General features: G+C 54.2%; 1 protein-coding gene across 3 annotated transcripts in view; it reads left to right on the top strand.

The window, feature by feature from the left end:
• The window catches only part of BICRA (BRD4 interacting chromatin remodeling complex associated protein), a 32,516-nt gene extending 24,899 nt beyond the window's left edge, over positions 1–7,617 (top strand). For all 3 annotated transcript variants that reach the window (XM_031659109.1, XM_031659107.1, XM_031659108.1), the window contains 5 exons: positions 880–941; positions 3,054–3,202; positions 3,384–3,478; positions 3,727–3,829; positions 5,675–7,617. In XM_031659109.1, coding sequence (XP_031514969.1) covers positions 880–941; positions 3,054–3,202; positions 3,384–3,478; positions 3,727–3,829; positions 5,675–6,759 — 1,494 coding nt within the window. In that variant the 3' untranslated portion in view covers positions 6,760–7,617. The remainder of the gene's footprint in view (positions 1–879; positions 942–3,053; positions 3,203–3,383; positions 3,479–3,726; positions 3,830–5,674) is intronic.
• The last annotated feature ends 7,789 nt before the right edge of the window (positions 7,618–15,406 follow it).

Genomic DNA, 15,406 nt, shown 5'->3' with positions numbered 1-15,406 from the left:
GAAGACAGGGACAGGATGAAGCTGGGACCATCAGGCAGCTGAGACACCACGATCAGCCGTGCAGGGACAGGAAGGGCAGAATGACACCCAGACAGGCAGCCAGAGATGAGGAGAAACACGGAAATGGTGGGACAGAGACGGCACCAAGACGACTGGCAACAGCGTGAGGGACTGTCACTGGGGCAAGAGCAAGTGACATGGACACAGGATGGGGAGGACAGGGCTAAGACTCAGGATAGGAAAGGCGGGTTGAGACGAGACAGACCTGAGACAGAGCGGATCAGGGACCAAGAATGGAAGGGTGAGAGGGCGGGGACAGCTGAGGCCGAGGCCACCTGTAAGACGTCAGGGAGATGGAAGACAAGGAGAGGAGCAGATGGGAGGACCAGGACCCAAGAGGCCGGGAGAGGCTCAGAGACGGAGATGCCAGACGCTGAGGACAAGAGGGGAAGCAAGGAAGGGAGGTGGGGGGGCGAAACGACTGGAGCCGCATAGGGAGAGAGGCTGTGCGAGGCAGGGGCGCCGGGTGCTGGGCGGTGACGTGGGAAGCAGGCATCCAGCAGAGGAGGGAGGTCACACACAGGCGGCCCTGGGCGAGGGGACGGAGGGGACCCAGGTGGAGGACGCCCAGGGCTCCAGCCTGCCTTTCACCCTCTCCGTCCGCTCTCCAACCCAGCCCAGGTCTCCCCCTGGAGTTTATTGTGATGGGCAGGGGATCCTGCGGCTGGGGCCAGGCCCCCACCCGGGTGAGACAGCGGTCCCCTGCCCCGTCTTTATCCCAGGCTGCAGGGGAAGCGGGTCAGGGCGCGAAGGGGAAGCAGGTCAGGGGAGGGAGGGCTTCTGGAGGCAAAGGCCTCTCACTCACCTTTCTTCTCCCAGTACGAGAGCAAGCTGAGTGGCCTGAAGAAGCCCCCAACGCTTCAGCCCAGCAAGGAAGCCTGGTGAGTCCACACCCCACCCCTGCACGCCTGCCCGGTACTTTCCAGAGACGGGAGCATGGGGCCACCCTCCAGAAGTGGGGTTGGGGACCCAGTTGCCGAGCCCAGCTCCACCTCTTGCTAGCAATGTAGTTCCCTCATAGACCCTCAGTTTCCCTTTCTGGAAAATGGGGTGGTAATGGGGGTGACCAGAGGGTGGTGGAGGGAGGGTGGGCTGTGACTCCGCCAGGCTGGGGCTCAAGAGGGCAGCAGTTTGGTCCGTCCTGGTTGTTGCTGTGCCCTCTGCATCTCCCACACAGCGGGGCAACGTCAGTGCTGAGCCCTACTGGGTGGGGGAAGTGAGTGGGTGGACATGGCTGTTGGGAGGGTGATGGGGGGTGTTTGGAGATGGATGGATGGGAGTCTGGGTGGATGGATGGGTAAATGCTGGATGCCTGTCTGCCCTCTCTCCTGCCTTCCTTCCACCACCAGGGTTTTTTGTTTTGTTTTAGGGGGATTTCTTTGAGCCAGAGTCTCACTCTGTCACCTAGGCTAGAGTGCAATAGCAATGTTGGCTCACTGCAACCTCCGCTTCCCGGGTTCATGTGATTCTCCTGCCCCAGCCTCCCAAGTAGCTGTGACCACAGGCACCCACCACCATGCCCAGCTAATTTTTGTATTTTTAGTAGAGACGGGGTTTCACCATGTTGGCCAGGCTGGTCTTGAACTCCTGGCCTCAAGTGATCTGCCTGCCTCGGTCTCCCAAGGTGCTGGGATTACAGGCATGAGCCACCATGCCCAGCCCACCATGAGTGTTTTTTAAAAACATGTAAGGCTGGGGGGTGGAGGTTGCAGTGAGCTGAGATCGCGCCATTGCACTCCAGCCTGGGTGACAGCGAGACTCCGTCCTCCCACCAAAAAACATATATATATTTTTACATATATTGTGGAGACAAGGTCTTACTATGTTGCCCAGTCTGGTTGGTTTTGTTTTTGTTTTGTTTTGTTTTTGGAGACCAAGTCTCATTCTATCACCCAGGCTGGAGTACGGTGGTGCAATCTCGGCTCACTGCAACCTCTGCCTCCTGGGTTCAAGTGATTCTCCTGCCTCAGTCTCCTGAGTAGCTGGGATTACAGGTGCCTATTTTTTGTATTTTTAGTAGAGATGGGTTTTCATTATGTTGGCCAGGCTGGTCTTGAACTTCTGACCTCAAGTGATCTGCCCATCTCGGCCTCCCAAAGTGCTGGGAGTACAGGTATGAGCCATCATGCCCGGCCTAGGTTGGTCTGAAACTCCTGGGCTCAAGCGATCCTCCCATCTTAGTCTCCTGAGTAGCTGGGACCACAGGCACGTGCCACCACACTTGGCTAATTTTTAAATAATTTTTGTAGAGACAGGGTCTTGCTGTGTTGCCCAGGCTGGTCTTGAACTCCTGGGCTCAGTCCTTCTGCCTTGGCCCGGCAAAACGCTGGGATTGAAGGCATGAGCCTCTGCCTGGCCTAGGAGTGTAGATTAAGTCCCCACTCAGTGCCCAGGCCTGAGCCCCATGTTGGGAACACAGGAGTAAGTGACAAAGTCCCTGCCCCCAGAGTACAGAGAGGCTGCTGGTTTTTAGCCAAGGGTGGAGTTGGGCCTGCCTGGTGGGAGAGACAGTCACACAGCCAATAGACATAACCCGCTGTAACATGGGCTACAAAAGCGGCCCGTGAGAAGACAGGATCCAGTCTCCCTCCTTCCCTCCCCGAAGGCTGCACTTAGGAAGAACCAGGGTGGAGCCACACTGGCCCCAGGTGGCAGGAGGCAGAATAGCAGCTTCCAGGCTCTGGCCTCTCCCGCTCTGCTCTTCCTCCTTTATGTGCTTTGGGAAGGAGTGACTTCACTTCACTTTCTCCACCTCATCTTCCCCTTCTGTAAAATGGGAATAGCGATAGTACTGCTTTGGTCGGCCCCAGGGACTCAGTGAGACGCAACAAGCACGTTCAGCACTTGCGAACACTGCTGCCCAAGTATTCCCCTTCCCTCTGTTGTGTTCAGTTGCGGTCTGGGGCTGAGGGTTCAGGGACTTCCCCTGGCCCTCACCTGCCCCCCCACCCCGACCCTCCGCCGTGTGTGGTCTCTCCCCTCTCCACCTGCAGTTTCCTGGAGCATTTGCACAAACACCAGGGCTCCGTCCTGCACCCCGACTACAAGACGGCCTTCCCCTCCTTCGAGGACGCCCTGCATCGCCTTCTGCCCTACCATGTCTACCAGGGCGCCCTCCCCTCCCCCAATGACTACCACAAAGGTGAGGCCTCCCCAGGACACAGCCTTGTATGTCCCGGGGGACCCCAGCCGGTGGGGCGGGGCGCCGCCAGCGTAGAGTTGTAGGTGCACGGTGCGCTGTGCTGCCCCGCCCCGCCGTCCTTCCTGCGCGGCTGCGGCCGCCCCCAACATCTCCGCCCTTGCCTCTCTTCCCTTCCTTGCAGTGGATGAGGAGTTTGAGACGGTCTCCACGCAGCTGCTGAAACGCACCCAGGCCATGCTCAATAAATACCGGCTCCTGCTCCTAGAGGAGTCCCGGGTAGGGTCAGAGTTGCCTTCCTCGTTTCTGGGCTCTTCCCCGCTGGGACGCTGCCCCTTTCCCTCGCCCGCTCTGGGCAAGGTGGAGCCTTCCACCCCTTCTAGCCCCGGGAGGGAGGTTGGGAGGGAGGCGTGAGCTCTGATCACAAGGAGGACAGTTTGGACCCTGTGCGCATCGTCCCCATCGCTCGCGCCCCTTCCCCCTTCTTGCTGGTTCACTCGCACGTCTTCTCTTCCCCCCTACCCCAGAGGGTGAGCCCCTCAGCGGAGATGGTAATGATCGACCGAATGTTCATTCAGGAGGAAAAGACCACCCTTGCCTTGGATAAACAGCTGGCCAAGGAGAAGCCAGGTGAGAGAGGGTAGTGAGAGGGGAGGGGAGGGAGAGGTGCCCCCACCCCACCTGGGCGGAAGAGTTAGATTCCGGGTGGGGAGTGGGTGTATGGCCCTACCTCACTCCACCACTAGGAGGCGCCCCAGCCCCGCCTTCCTACTGCGGCTGGGCCTCCCTTGACCTGCCGCCTCCCAGACCAGAGAGCCCACATCCATCTTCCTCCATCCCTGTGTGTCCCTTTCACGAACCCCGACACCCTAGGATGGGGGGAATATTCTGCCACCCCCATGGGACAGAAAACGGGAGAGCAGGCTCCTAGGTTGCAAAGTATATAAGGTAGCGCCCACTCTTGGGTGCCAGTCCTTTGGGGACTCTGAGAGTGAGCGCCTCCTTAAGTGTTGCACCTTAGGCGGCTCGCTGGCCTCACTCTAGTCTCCTGTCTGCAGGAAACGGTACAGGCAGTTCCCAGCTGCCAGCGTTTTTAGAATATTCCCTTAGCCCTCACCTGCATTCCAACTCCAGAGCTTCCCTTAAAAAAACATGGTCCCTGCTTTCTGCTGCCAGGCCCAGGCTTTTCACCTCGAGCTCTGGACCTGAATTTTGAAAAAGTAGTCATTGGTACTTAAATGGGTGCAAAGGGGGGGCCATAGTGAAGGAGGGGCCAGGAGCGAGTCTCAAGTCTCTAGGGTAGGAGAGGAAGGATAGTTCGGTGGTTAGGGGCTCAATGCTGGAGTCTTGGTTCAAATCCTGGCTTTGCCACTTACTGACTGTGTGACCTTGGGCAAGTTACTTACCTTCTCTGTGTCTCCGTGTTCTCATTTTGTAAAGTGGGGGTTTTGATGATCAGTTTACAGTCCTTTATCTGACACCATTGCGGCCCGATATGTTCTGGAATCCGTGCTTTTAGAAAGGCGATGAGCTACCTAGATGCTGTCTTCTGGTTTACCCCCAGTGGGTTTGGGGAGGCACTCTGTGATCAAACACACTTCTAGAGTGAAATCGATGGGTATCCAGAGTAGTTGGGATAAATCAAGACCATAAATAACCTCATGTAGCCGGGTGTGGTGGCTCACACCTGTAATCCCAGCACTTTGGGAGGCTGAGGCTGGCGAATCACCTGAGGTCAGGAATGCGAGACCAGCCTGGGTAACGTGGTGAAACCCTGTCTCTACTAAAAATACAAAAACTAGCTGGGCGTGGTGTCTGGCATCTATAATCCCAGCTACTTGGGAGGCTGAGGCAGGAGAATCACTTGAACCCAGGAGGCGGAGGTTGCAGTGAGTTGAGATCACGCCACTGCACTCCAGCCTTGGCAACAGAATGAGACTCTGTCTCAAAAACAACAACAACAACAACAACAACAAAAACACCTCATGTCATTTCAGACCAGATTTTGAAATTAGATACTTCTTAACCCCATTTTTAAAAAGTTATGTATATAATTAGAGCAACGCTGTCCAATAGAACTTTTATATTTTATTTATTTATTTGTTTGTAGAGACAGGGGTCTCACTACTGTGCCCAGGAAGGTCTCAAACTCCTGGGCTCAAGCGATCCCCCTGCATTGGCCTCCCAAATGCTGGGATTACAGGCGTGAGCCTTGTTTTATATTCTCTTAATTCACTGAAGTCTGAATGAGCCCGACGTGGCTCGTGGCTGCTGTGCCAGACACAGTGGTTTGGAGTTGGGGGAATTTGGGCCTTGCTGAAGAGGGTCTCACCCAGCCTGTCCTGAGGATTGGAGGGTCCAGGGTGGGGTCTGGTGCCTGGCAGGGGGTAGGTGCTTACTGCACACAGCTCCTCCCAGCTCGGTCGCGGGGGCCTCAACCTAACCCCGTGGGTTTTCTTTGCCCCGATTCTGCAGACGAGTACGTGTCTTCCTCCCGCTCGCTCGGCCTTCCCGTTGCGGCCTCTTCTGAGGGTCATCGGCTCCCCGGCCACGGCCCCCCGTCGTCTTCAGCTCCTGGGGCCTCCGCCCAGCCCCCTCCACACCTGCCCACCAAGCTTGTGATCCGGCACGGCGGGGCAGGCGGCTCCCCTTCGGTCACCTGGGCTCGGGCGTCCTCCTCCCTGTCCTCCTCCTCCTCCTCTGCTGCCTCCTCCTTGGACGCCGACGAGGATGGCCCCATGCCCTCCCGCAACCGCCCGCCTATCAAGACGTACGAGGCCCGGAGCCGCATTGGGCTCAAGCTTAAGATCAAGCAGGAAGCCGGTCTCAGCAAGGTCGTGCACAACACGGCCCTGGACCCCGTGCACCAGCCCCCGCCTCCCCCAGCCGCCCTCAAGGTGGCTGAGCCCCCGCCAAGGCCGCCGCCGCCGCCACCGCCACCCACGGGCCAGATGAATGGCACGGTGGACCACCCGCCGCCTGCCGCCCCCGAGCGCAAGCCCCTGGGCACCGCCCCGCACTGCCCGCGCCTGCCACTGCGCAAGACCTACCGCGAGAACGTGGGGGGCCCTGGCGCGCCAGAGGGGACGCCCGCAGGCAGGGCACGGGGAGGCAGCCCGGCGCCGCTGCCCGCCAAAGTGGACGAGGCCACCAGCGGGCTCATCCGCGAGCTGGCGGCCGTGGAGGATGAGTTGTACCAGCGTATGCTGAAGGGCGCCCCGCCAGAGCCCGCAGCCAGCGCCGCCCAAGGCACTGGGGACCCCGACTGGGAGGCGCCTGCGCTGCCCCCTGCCAAGCGGCGCAAGTCAGAGTCGCCCGATGTGGACCAGGCCAGCTTCTCCAGCGACAGCCCGCAGGATGACACGCTCACCGAGCACCTGCAGAGCGCCATCGACAGTATCCTGAACCTGCAGCAGGCCCCCGGCCGGACGCCCGCACCCCCGTACCCCCACGCTGCCCCGGCCGGCACGCCCGCCTCTCCGCCGCCCCTGCACAGGCCCGAGGCCTACCCGCCCTCCAGTCACAACGGCGGCCTCGGTGCCAGGACGTTGACCAGATAACACCGGGCCGCCTCCCCTTCCCCGTCCCCTCCTCCCGCAGACGCCAGCCGGGTGTCCGCCCTCAGCCTCCTGGGGACTCAAGCCGGGGATCCCCTGACGGTTTTTCTTGCCTAAGTTATTTGAGTCACAAAGGCCTCCTTCCCTGCTGCCTGCTTCAGCTGGGTTGCTGGGGGGTGGGCGTGGATTTAGGGGAGGGGGCTGTGATGTAAAACGCCTCCCCTGCCAAAGGAGGGGCAAAGTGGTGTGTCAGTTCCTGTTTCTTCCCACTTCCCGGCACACTCTGCTTCTCTGTCCGGGGGACACGCGCGTGTGTTCGCCAAGGATGGGGCCACCAGGTTGATGCCAACGCTCCGGGTGCCTGTCTTGTCCGTGTGGCTTCTCAGATGGTGGAGGGTGCTAGGAGCTGGCAGGGTCCTTCTAGACAGTCTCAGCCTCTCCCCACCGCCCCCAACAGGCTGTCAGTCAAAACCAGAGAGGGGCTGGGGGAGCCAGCTTCCCAGCGCGCTGTGCCCGCAGGCACCCGTGTGACATGCACACGTCCAGCTCCGTGACCCGTGTCTGTGTGTGTGCGCAAGTGAGTGAGAGATTTCGAACGCCCTCACCCCTCGACTTTGAAATCTGAGCAAAACAAGAAACTAGGGTCTTCCTCTCCCCCGACCCCCTGCCCAGCTAGTCTTCCCTCTGTTCTTCCTGCCTCCAGCCGCCCGCGCCAGATTTTGAAATCTCGGAGACAAAACTAGTACTGTAAGATAAATTTTTTTGTACTGTATTTATTGTGTATAACGATTTTTTTAAAGGAGAATTCTGTACATTTAGAACTCTTGTAAATTAAAAACCGATCCTTTTTTTAAAACTGTACTCACGCTGCCTTGGCCCATTGCTTTTGGGTGTTTGAGGGTGGGGGAGTGTTTGGATCTGGGGTTGTGAGGCCTTCTTCCGTGTGCATTTGTGGAGCACCTGCTGAGTACCAGGCCCCGTTCTAGACTCAGGGGGTTCAACATGAACAAGGCAGACAGGAGTCCCTGCTAAGCCGGTAAGCTGACTTGTTAGTGGGGAAGGTAGGTGGTAAACAGCGAAGCCAGATCCAGCCAATTCTTATTTCCGTTAAGGTGCTATGATCTCTGCATACACTCGGAGAATTAGTGAATACTGAGCCATTTCCCCCAGGCAGACAGGGTTAGGTTTCTAAGGGCCTCTGATCACCACATTTTGGTCAATACATCACCTTAGTTTACGTGTATTGCTGTTTAAAAACACTTCTTAATGTACTTTTGAGATGGACTCACTCTGTCACCCAGGCTGGAGTGCAGTGGCACGATCATGGCTCACTGCAGCCTTGACCTCCCAGGCTCAAGTGATCCTCCCACCTCAGCCTCCCAAGTAGCTAAGATTATAGGTGCACTACCATGCCTAGCTAATTTTTTTTATTTTTTGTAGTGATGGGATCTCACTATGTTGCCCAGGCTGGTCTGGAACTCCAAGGCTTGAGTGATCCTCTGGCCTTGGCCTCTCAAAGTGCTGGGAATACAGACGTGAGCCACCATGCCCAGCCCTAAAGATAGACCTTATTTCATTTATATTGTTGATTCGTTCACATCGAAGTCATGCCAACAGCACTATAACGGGAACCTGGAGGAAGTTTATGTCACAAATGTATTTTATCTTTTCTCCAAAGGCACATCACAGCTTCTTGCACTTTAAGGTCACTAGACCGCACTTCAGCTCTACGCGTACGGCCATTTTGAACAATGAGTCACCAACAGAAAGCACAAAAATGTGAAAAGTGTGGGACTGGATACACCAAAAAAAGGATGCGTGTTTATGGTACGAGAGCCAAAAAAAAAGAGGGCAGAGTGTCGCCTTATTCAACCTCAGCTGGGAATGTGTGTTGGGCAACTTGATATTTTGCAGCCCTGTGTGTGCTGAGATTCTTGACTTGGGGGTTACAAAGAAGTTTTGACAAGCAGATAAATGTACAAATATGATATTTGCAAATAGCGAGGGTCCACTATAAATGTGTACAGTGTCAGATGCCCATATAAAGAAAAATCAGGCTGGGCACGGTGGCTCACACCTGTAATCCCGGCTCTTTGAGAGGCCAAGTCGAGCAGGTCACCTGAGGTCAGGAGTTCGAGACCAGCCTGGCCAACATAGTGAAACCCTGTCTCTACTAAAAAAAAATAATAATAATACAAAAATTAGCTGGCATGGTGGCATGTGCCTGTAGTCCCAGCTACTTGGGAGGCTGAGGCAGGAGAATCGCCTGAACCCAGGAAGGCTGAGACAAGAGAATCACCTGAACCCAGGAGATGGAGGTTGCAGTAAGCCAAGATTGTGCCACTCCAGCCTGGGCAACAGAGTGAGACTATCCCCCGCCACCCCCCCCCCAAAAAAAAGAAAGAAAAAAAAATCATGCTAAGTGTATTAGTCCCCTCAAGTTGCTATAACAAAATGCCCCAAATAGGGCAGCTTAAAGCAACAGGTATTTATTCTCCAACAGCTCTAGAGGCTCGAAGTCTAAAAACGAGGTGGCAGCAAGGCCATGCTCCCTCCCGAGGTGCTAGAGGAGGATCCTTCCTTGCCTCTGCCAGTTTCTGGTGGTCCCAGGTGCTCCTTGGCTTGTGGCTGAATCAGTCCAATCTCTGGCTAATTTCCCACTGTGTCTCTTCTAAGAGCATCAGCCATGTTGGATTTTTGCCTGTCCTACCAGTATGCCCTTGTCATAACTTAATCATATCTGCAAAGACCCTGATCCTTTCTTTTTTTTCCCTTCTAGCTTTTTCTTTTCTTTTCTTTTTCTTTTTTTCTTTTTTTGAGACAGAAATCTTGCTTTGTCGCCCAGGCTGGAGTGCAGTGGCGTGATCTCGGCTCACTGCAACCTCTGCCTCCAGGGTTTAAGCAATTTTCCTGCCTCAGCCTCCCGAGTAGCTGGGACTACAGGCATGTGCCACCATGCCCCGCTAATTTTTTGTATACTTAGTAGAGACAGGGCTTCACTGTGTTAGCCAGGATAGTCTCAATCTCCTGATCTCATGATCTGCTTGCCTCAGCCTCCCAAAGTGCTGGGATTACAGGCGTGAGCCACTGCGCCCAGCCCTTCTAGCTTTCTTCAGACCAGAGACCCTGATTCCAAATAAAATTACATTCACAGGCACTAGGGTTAGGACATCAGCATATATTTTGAGAGGACACAATGACTCAATCCTCCATGCAGGGTAAGGAGGTGGGTGTCACAGGTGAGTAACAATTATCTGGGCAGGTGGTGTGGGGTAAGAGAATTTACCAAGACGGTTGTAGGTAAACAAAGGCAGTTTTATGGGCTCATGCCTGTAATCCCAGCACTTTGGGAGGTGGGCAGATCACTTGAGGTCAGGAGTTCAAGACCAGCCTGACTAACATAGTGAAACCCTGTCTCTACTAAAAATACAAAAATTGGCCGGGCACAGTGGCTCACGCCTCTAATCCCAGCACTTTGGGAGGCTGAGGTGGGCAAATGACATGAGGTCAGGAGCTTGAGGCCAGCCTGGCCAACATGGCAAAACCCTGACTCTACTAAAAAATACAAAAATTAGCCAGACATGGCGGTGGGCACCTGTAATCCCAGCTACTCAGGAGGCTGAGGCCGGAGAATCACTTGAACCCAGGACGCAGAGGTTGCAGTGAGTTGAGATCGCGTCATTGCACTCCAGCCTGGGCAACAAGAGTGAAATTCCATCAAAAAAACAATAACAAATAAAAATACAAAAATTAGCTGGGTGTGGTGGTGCATACCTGTAGTCTCAGCTACTTGGGAGCTGGGAGGATCACTTGAGCCCAGGAGACAGAGGTTGTTGCAGTGAGCCAAGATTGTACCACTGCACTCCAGCCTGGGCAACAGAGGGAGACTCCATCTCAAAAAAAAAAAAAAAAAAAGAGGCAGATTTATGACATAAAGTAGGAAAATACACTGCAAGGTTGCAATGGGCAGCACAGCCAGAGATAAGCTGATTGCAAGGAAACAAAGGCTTGCTGGGGGTTGTATAGGATGGAGTTGGGTTTTTTGTCTGTTTTTTAGATGGAGTCTCGCTCTGTCACCCAGGCTGGAGTGCAATGGCATGATCTCAGCTCACTGCAACCTCCGCCGCTCAGATTCTCCTGCCTCAGCCTCCCGAGTAGCTGGGATTACAGGCGCCCACCACCACGCTCAGCTAATTTTTGTATTTTTAGTAGAGACGGATTTTCACCATGTTGCCCAGGCTGATCTCGAACTCCTGACCTCAAGTGATCCGTCTGCCTCTGCCTCCCAAAGTGTTGGGATGACAGGCGTGAGCCACTGTGCCCGGCCTGTAGGATAGAGTTCATGCTGCGTGCTGAAGAGGGCTTTGTGCAGTACTGATAACGCCAGGGTTACGGTGAGCTCACCTGCAGGTGTCTGGTGATACTCGGGCGCAGGAAGATACAGTTATTTGTACAGGAGGGCTATGTCCTGGACAGGATAGAAAGGCAGACCTGTAACTTAGCTGCTTTATCTTTTTGCTTTCCTATGTTCTCAACAGCCTGACTCTCCCTCATTAGGACTCCGCAGGTGGGTAAGGCAGCTGTCAGGCCCTAGTATGCCTTTGTGTGAACTAGAAAAGGGCACCCCTTCCTCCTGGGTCCAGAATTTGAAGGGCAGAGCGTGAGCTGGGCTCCAGCCCCCTCTCACCCACCCAGTGAGTGCCTTGAGAAGTGAACAACCTGCCCAACTGCACATCAGGGCCCTCGGGATCAGGTGGGAAGGGAAGGATTCTTTGAGGAGGTGATATTTGAGCAGAGACATGCAGGAAAAGAGGGAGGAAGCCACAGGAGATCTCTCAGGGAACAGCATCCAAGGCAGAGGGAACCGCCAGTGCAAAGGCCCTGTGGCAGGAGCCTGCCTGGAGTGTCGGGGAACAGCGAAAAAGTCAATGCGGCTGCAGCCCATGAGTTATGGGGAGAGGTCTGGAGGTGAGGTCGGAGAGGGAACAAAGGGCACCTCATCGTGCGGGACCGTATCCTCCAGGGGGATGATTTCGCTATTACTCTGAGTGAGACGGGAGCTTCAGGAGGGCCCTGAGCTGACTTAGGTTCACCAGCACCCTCTGGTGGCTGTTTGGGGGAATAGACGCGGGGCAAGGGCGGAAACCAAGTGCAGCGAGGCGGCGACTGCTGTGTGAGTCCAGGCGAGTCGTGGTGGCGGCTGGACTGGGGTGATGCACCCTGTTTCTCTGCAGGCCCCTGGAAGTGTTTTGTTTGTTTATTTCTTTTGTTGTTTTTAAGACACAGGGTCTCAGCCCAGCACTGTGGCTTGCTCCTGTAATCCCAGCACTTTGGGAGTCAGAGGCAGGTGGATCATCTAAGGTCAGAAGTTCGAGACCAGCCTGGCCAAAATGTCGAAATCCAATCTTTACCAAAAAAGAAAAAGAAAAAGAAAAAGAAAAAGAAAAAAAGAGAAAAGAAAAGAAAAAAATTAGCTGGGTGTAGTGGTGTGTGTCTGTGGTCCCAGCTACTGGGGAGGCTGAGATGAGAGGATTGCTTAAGTCTAGGAGATGGAGGTTGCGATGAGCTGAGATTGCACCACTGCCTGCACTTCAGCCTGGGCGATAGAGCCAGACCTTGTCTTAAAGAGAGACAGAGAGAGAAGATCTCACTGGGTCACCCAGGCTGGAGTGCAGTGGTGTGATCATAGCTCACTAAAGCCTCGAACTCCTGGGGTCAAAGGATCCTCCTGCCACAGCCTCCTGAGTAGGTGCACACCACCTCGCCTGGCTAATTTTATTGTTTTATTTTTATTTTTCGTAGAGACTGGGGTCTCACTGGTCTATAGCAGTCCTCCCACATCAGCCTCCCAAAGCAGTGGGATTACAGGCGTGAGCCATGGCAGTGGGCCCCCTGGGGTTGTGTGTGGGTGGGAAGCTGATTTCTGGGGTCTCAGAGGGATGGACCATCCCCTTTCCTAGCTCTAGAACTACCCCTCCACATGCAAAATAAAGCACTATAGGAAAACAGCTGTTTCTTTAAAAAAAAATTAATTTTTTTTAGATGGAGTCTCGCTGTGTTGCCCAGGCTGGAGTGCAGTGGCACAATCTTGGTCCACTGCAACCTCCTCCTCCCGGGTTCAAGCCATTCTCCTGCCTCAGCCTCCCAAGTAGCTGGAATGAACAGGTGTGCACCACCATGCTCGGGTAATTTTTTTTGGCATTTTTGGTAGAGACGGGGTTTCACCATATTGCCCAGGCTGGTCTTGAACTCCTGGGCTCAAGCGATCCACCCTCCTCGGCCTCCCAAAGTGCTGGGATTACAAGTGTGAGCCACTGTGCCCAGCCTAAATGGCCATTTCTTAACATCCTTGGCTCACAAAACTCTCAGAGAGACTGTTCTGAAAGACCCCTCCTGATTACTCACAAAGACTCATCCACAATTTCCATGGGCTCTGGGACTCAGTTCCAGAAGGCTGACTGCCTGCAGGCAGAGCGGAAGAACAGAAGTGACTAAACTTTGCTAAACAGGGAACCGCGTGGGTCCTCACAGCACCCCCAGCATGGGAACTAATAGGCCCAGCTTGCAGGTGAGGAAACTGAGGCCCCAAAGATATAGTACACGGCAGGCTGGGCTATGGGCCAACCTGCATCAGTGCATTCACTAGAGAGAGCTGGCGGTGGGGCCCGTGAGCGATGAGCGTATACAGTCGCTGAAAATATCCACAACTGGACCGGGCGCGGTGGCACATGCCTGTAATCCTAGCACTTTGGGAGGCCAAGGCGAGTGAATTGCCTGAGCTCAGGAGTTCGAGACCAGCCTGGGCAACACGTTGAAACCCCGTCTCTACTAAAAAAATACAAAAAATTAGCCGGGCTTGGTGGTGGGCACCTGTGGTCCCAGCTACTGGGGAGGCTGAGGCAGGAGAACCGCTTGAACCTGGGAGGCGGAGTTTGCAGTGAGCTGAGAGTTCACCGCTGCACTCCAGCCTGGGCAACAGAGGGAGACTCTGTTTCCAAAAAAAAAAAAAAATCCACAACTGCCAACTGATGAACACATCAGTGATTCCTCTGGGTGGCGGGGACCCAGGTCGTGCTAATGCCACTGCGCTTTGCTGGTCATATTTGTGGTTGACAGAAACTGAATTTCAGTGAAAACTCCAGATGTCTTCCCCTCACCCCCCATCTAAGCTCACAGATCCTCTGGAATGTTTTATTTTTGTTTGTTTTGTTTTGAGACAGTCTCGCTCTGTTGCCCAGGCTGGAGTGCCGTGGAACGATCTCAGCTCACTGCAAGCTCCGCCACCTGGGTTCACGCCATTCTCCTGCCTCAGCCTCCCAAGTAGCTGGGATTACAGGCGCCTGCCACCACGCCCAGTTAATTTTTTGTATTTTTAGTAGAGGGGGTTTTACCGTGTTAGCCAGGATGGTCTCGATCTCTTGACCGAATGATCTCCCCATCTCGGCCTCCCAAAGTGCTGGGATTACAGGCGTGAACCACCGCGCCCAGCCGATCCTCCAGAATGCTTTGCAACAGGTTGAGAAGTCCTGGGGTAGAAGCGAAACAAGACTCTCCCATCAGACAACTCTGGCTCAACTCCAAGTTCTTCCACACCTTGGCAGGCCAAACTCTACTTTTTTTTGTTTGTTTGTTTGAGACAGGGTCTTGTTCTGTCACCCAGGCTAGAGTGCAGTGGCGCCATCACAGCTCACTGCAGCCTCAGCCTCCTAGGCTCCAGTGATCCTCCCACCTCAGCCTCCCGAGTAGCTGGGACCACAGGTGTGCACCACCACACTCGGCTAATTTTTAGATTTTTTTTATCTTGCAGAGATAGGGTCTCACTATGTTGCCCAGGCTGGTCTTGAACCCCTAGCCTCAAGCAATCCCCTGCCTCAGCCTCCCGAAGTGCTGGGATTATAGGCATGAGCCACTGCACCCAGCTCTGAGACTCTACTTCCTTGTACCTCAACTTTCCCATCTGAGACATAGGAATAATAATAATAATAACAATAATAACAGCACTTGCCCTCCTGGGGAAGGCAGATGATTTAGGTGATGCTTTTGGAACAGGGCCTGTCTCCTAGCAGTAGCAACAGTAACATAAGTCATCATTAAGCTCCAGACCTTTTATATATTATATATATAATAGTAATATTATAGTAATAGGTTATTGGCTGGGTGTGGTGGTGCATGCCTGCAATCCCAACTACTCGGGAGGCTGAGGCACGAGAATCGCTTGAGCCCGGGAGGCAGAGGTTGCAGTGAGCCGAGATCGCACCACTGCACTCCAGCCTGGGCAACAGAGTAAGAGTCTGTGTCCAAAAAGAAAAAAAAGAAAAAATAAATAATATGCTATAATTATATTATAATAATATAATATATATAATATCACTTTTATTGAGATATAATTCAGAAGCCATGCAATTCACCCATTTAAAGCATACAATTCTGTTGGGCAGGGTGGCTCATGCCTATAATCCCAGCACTTTGGGAAGCTGAGGTGGGTAAAACACTTGACGTCAGAAGTTTGAGATGAGCCTGGCCAACATGGTGAAACCACATGTCTACTAAAAATACAAAAATTAACCGAGTATGGTGGCGGGCACCTGTAATCCCAGCTACTCGGGAGGTTGAGGCAGTAGAATAGTTTGAACCCGGGAGGTGGAGGTGG

This window comes from Papio anubis, chromosome 20 (genome assembly GCF_008728515.1).
Source record: "Papio anubis isolate 15944 chromosome 20, Panubis1.0, whole genome shotgun sequence".
Taxonomy (NCBI): Eukaryota; Metazoa; Chordata; class Mammalia; order Primates; family Cercopithecidae; genus Papio; species Papio anubis.
The sequence above is the reverse complement of the archived record's forward strand: the minus strand, read 5'-3'. Positions and strand labels throughout refer to the sequence as shown.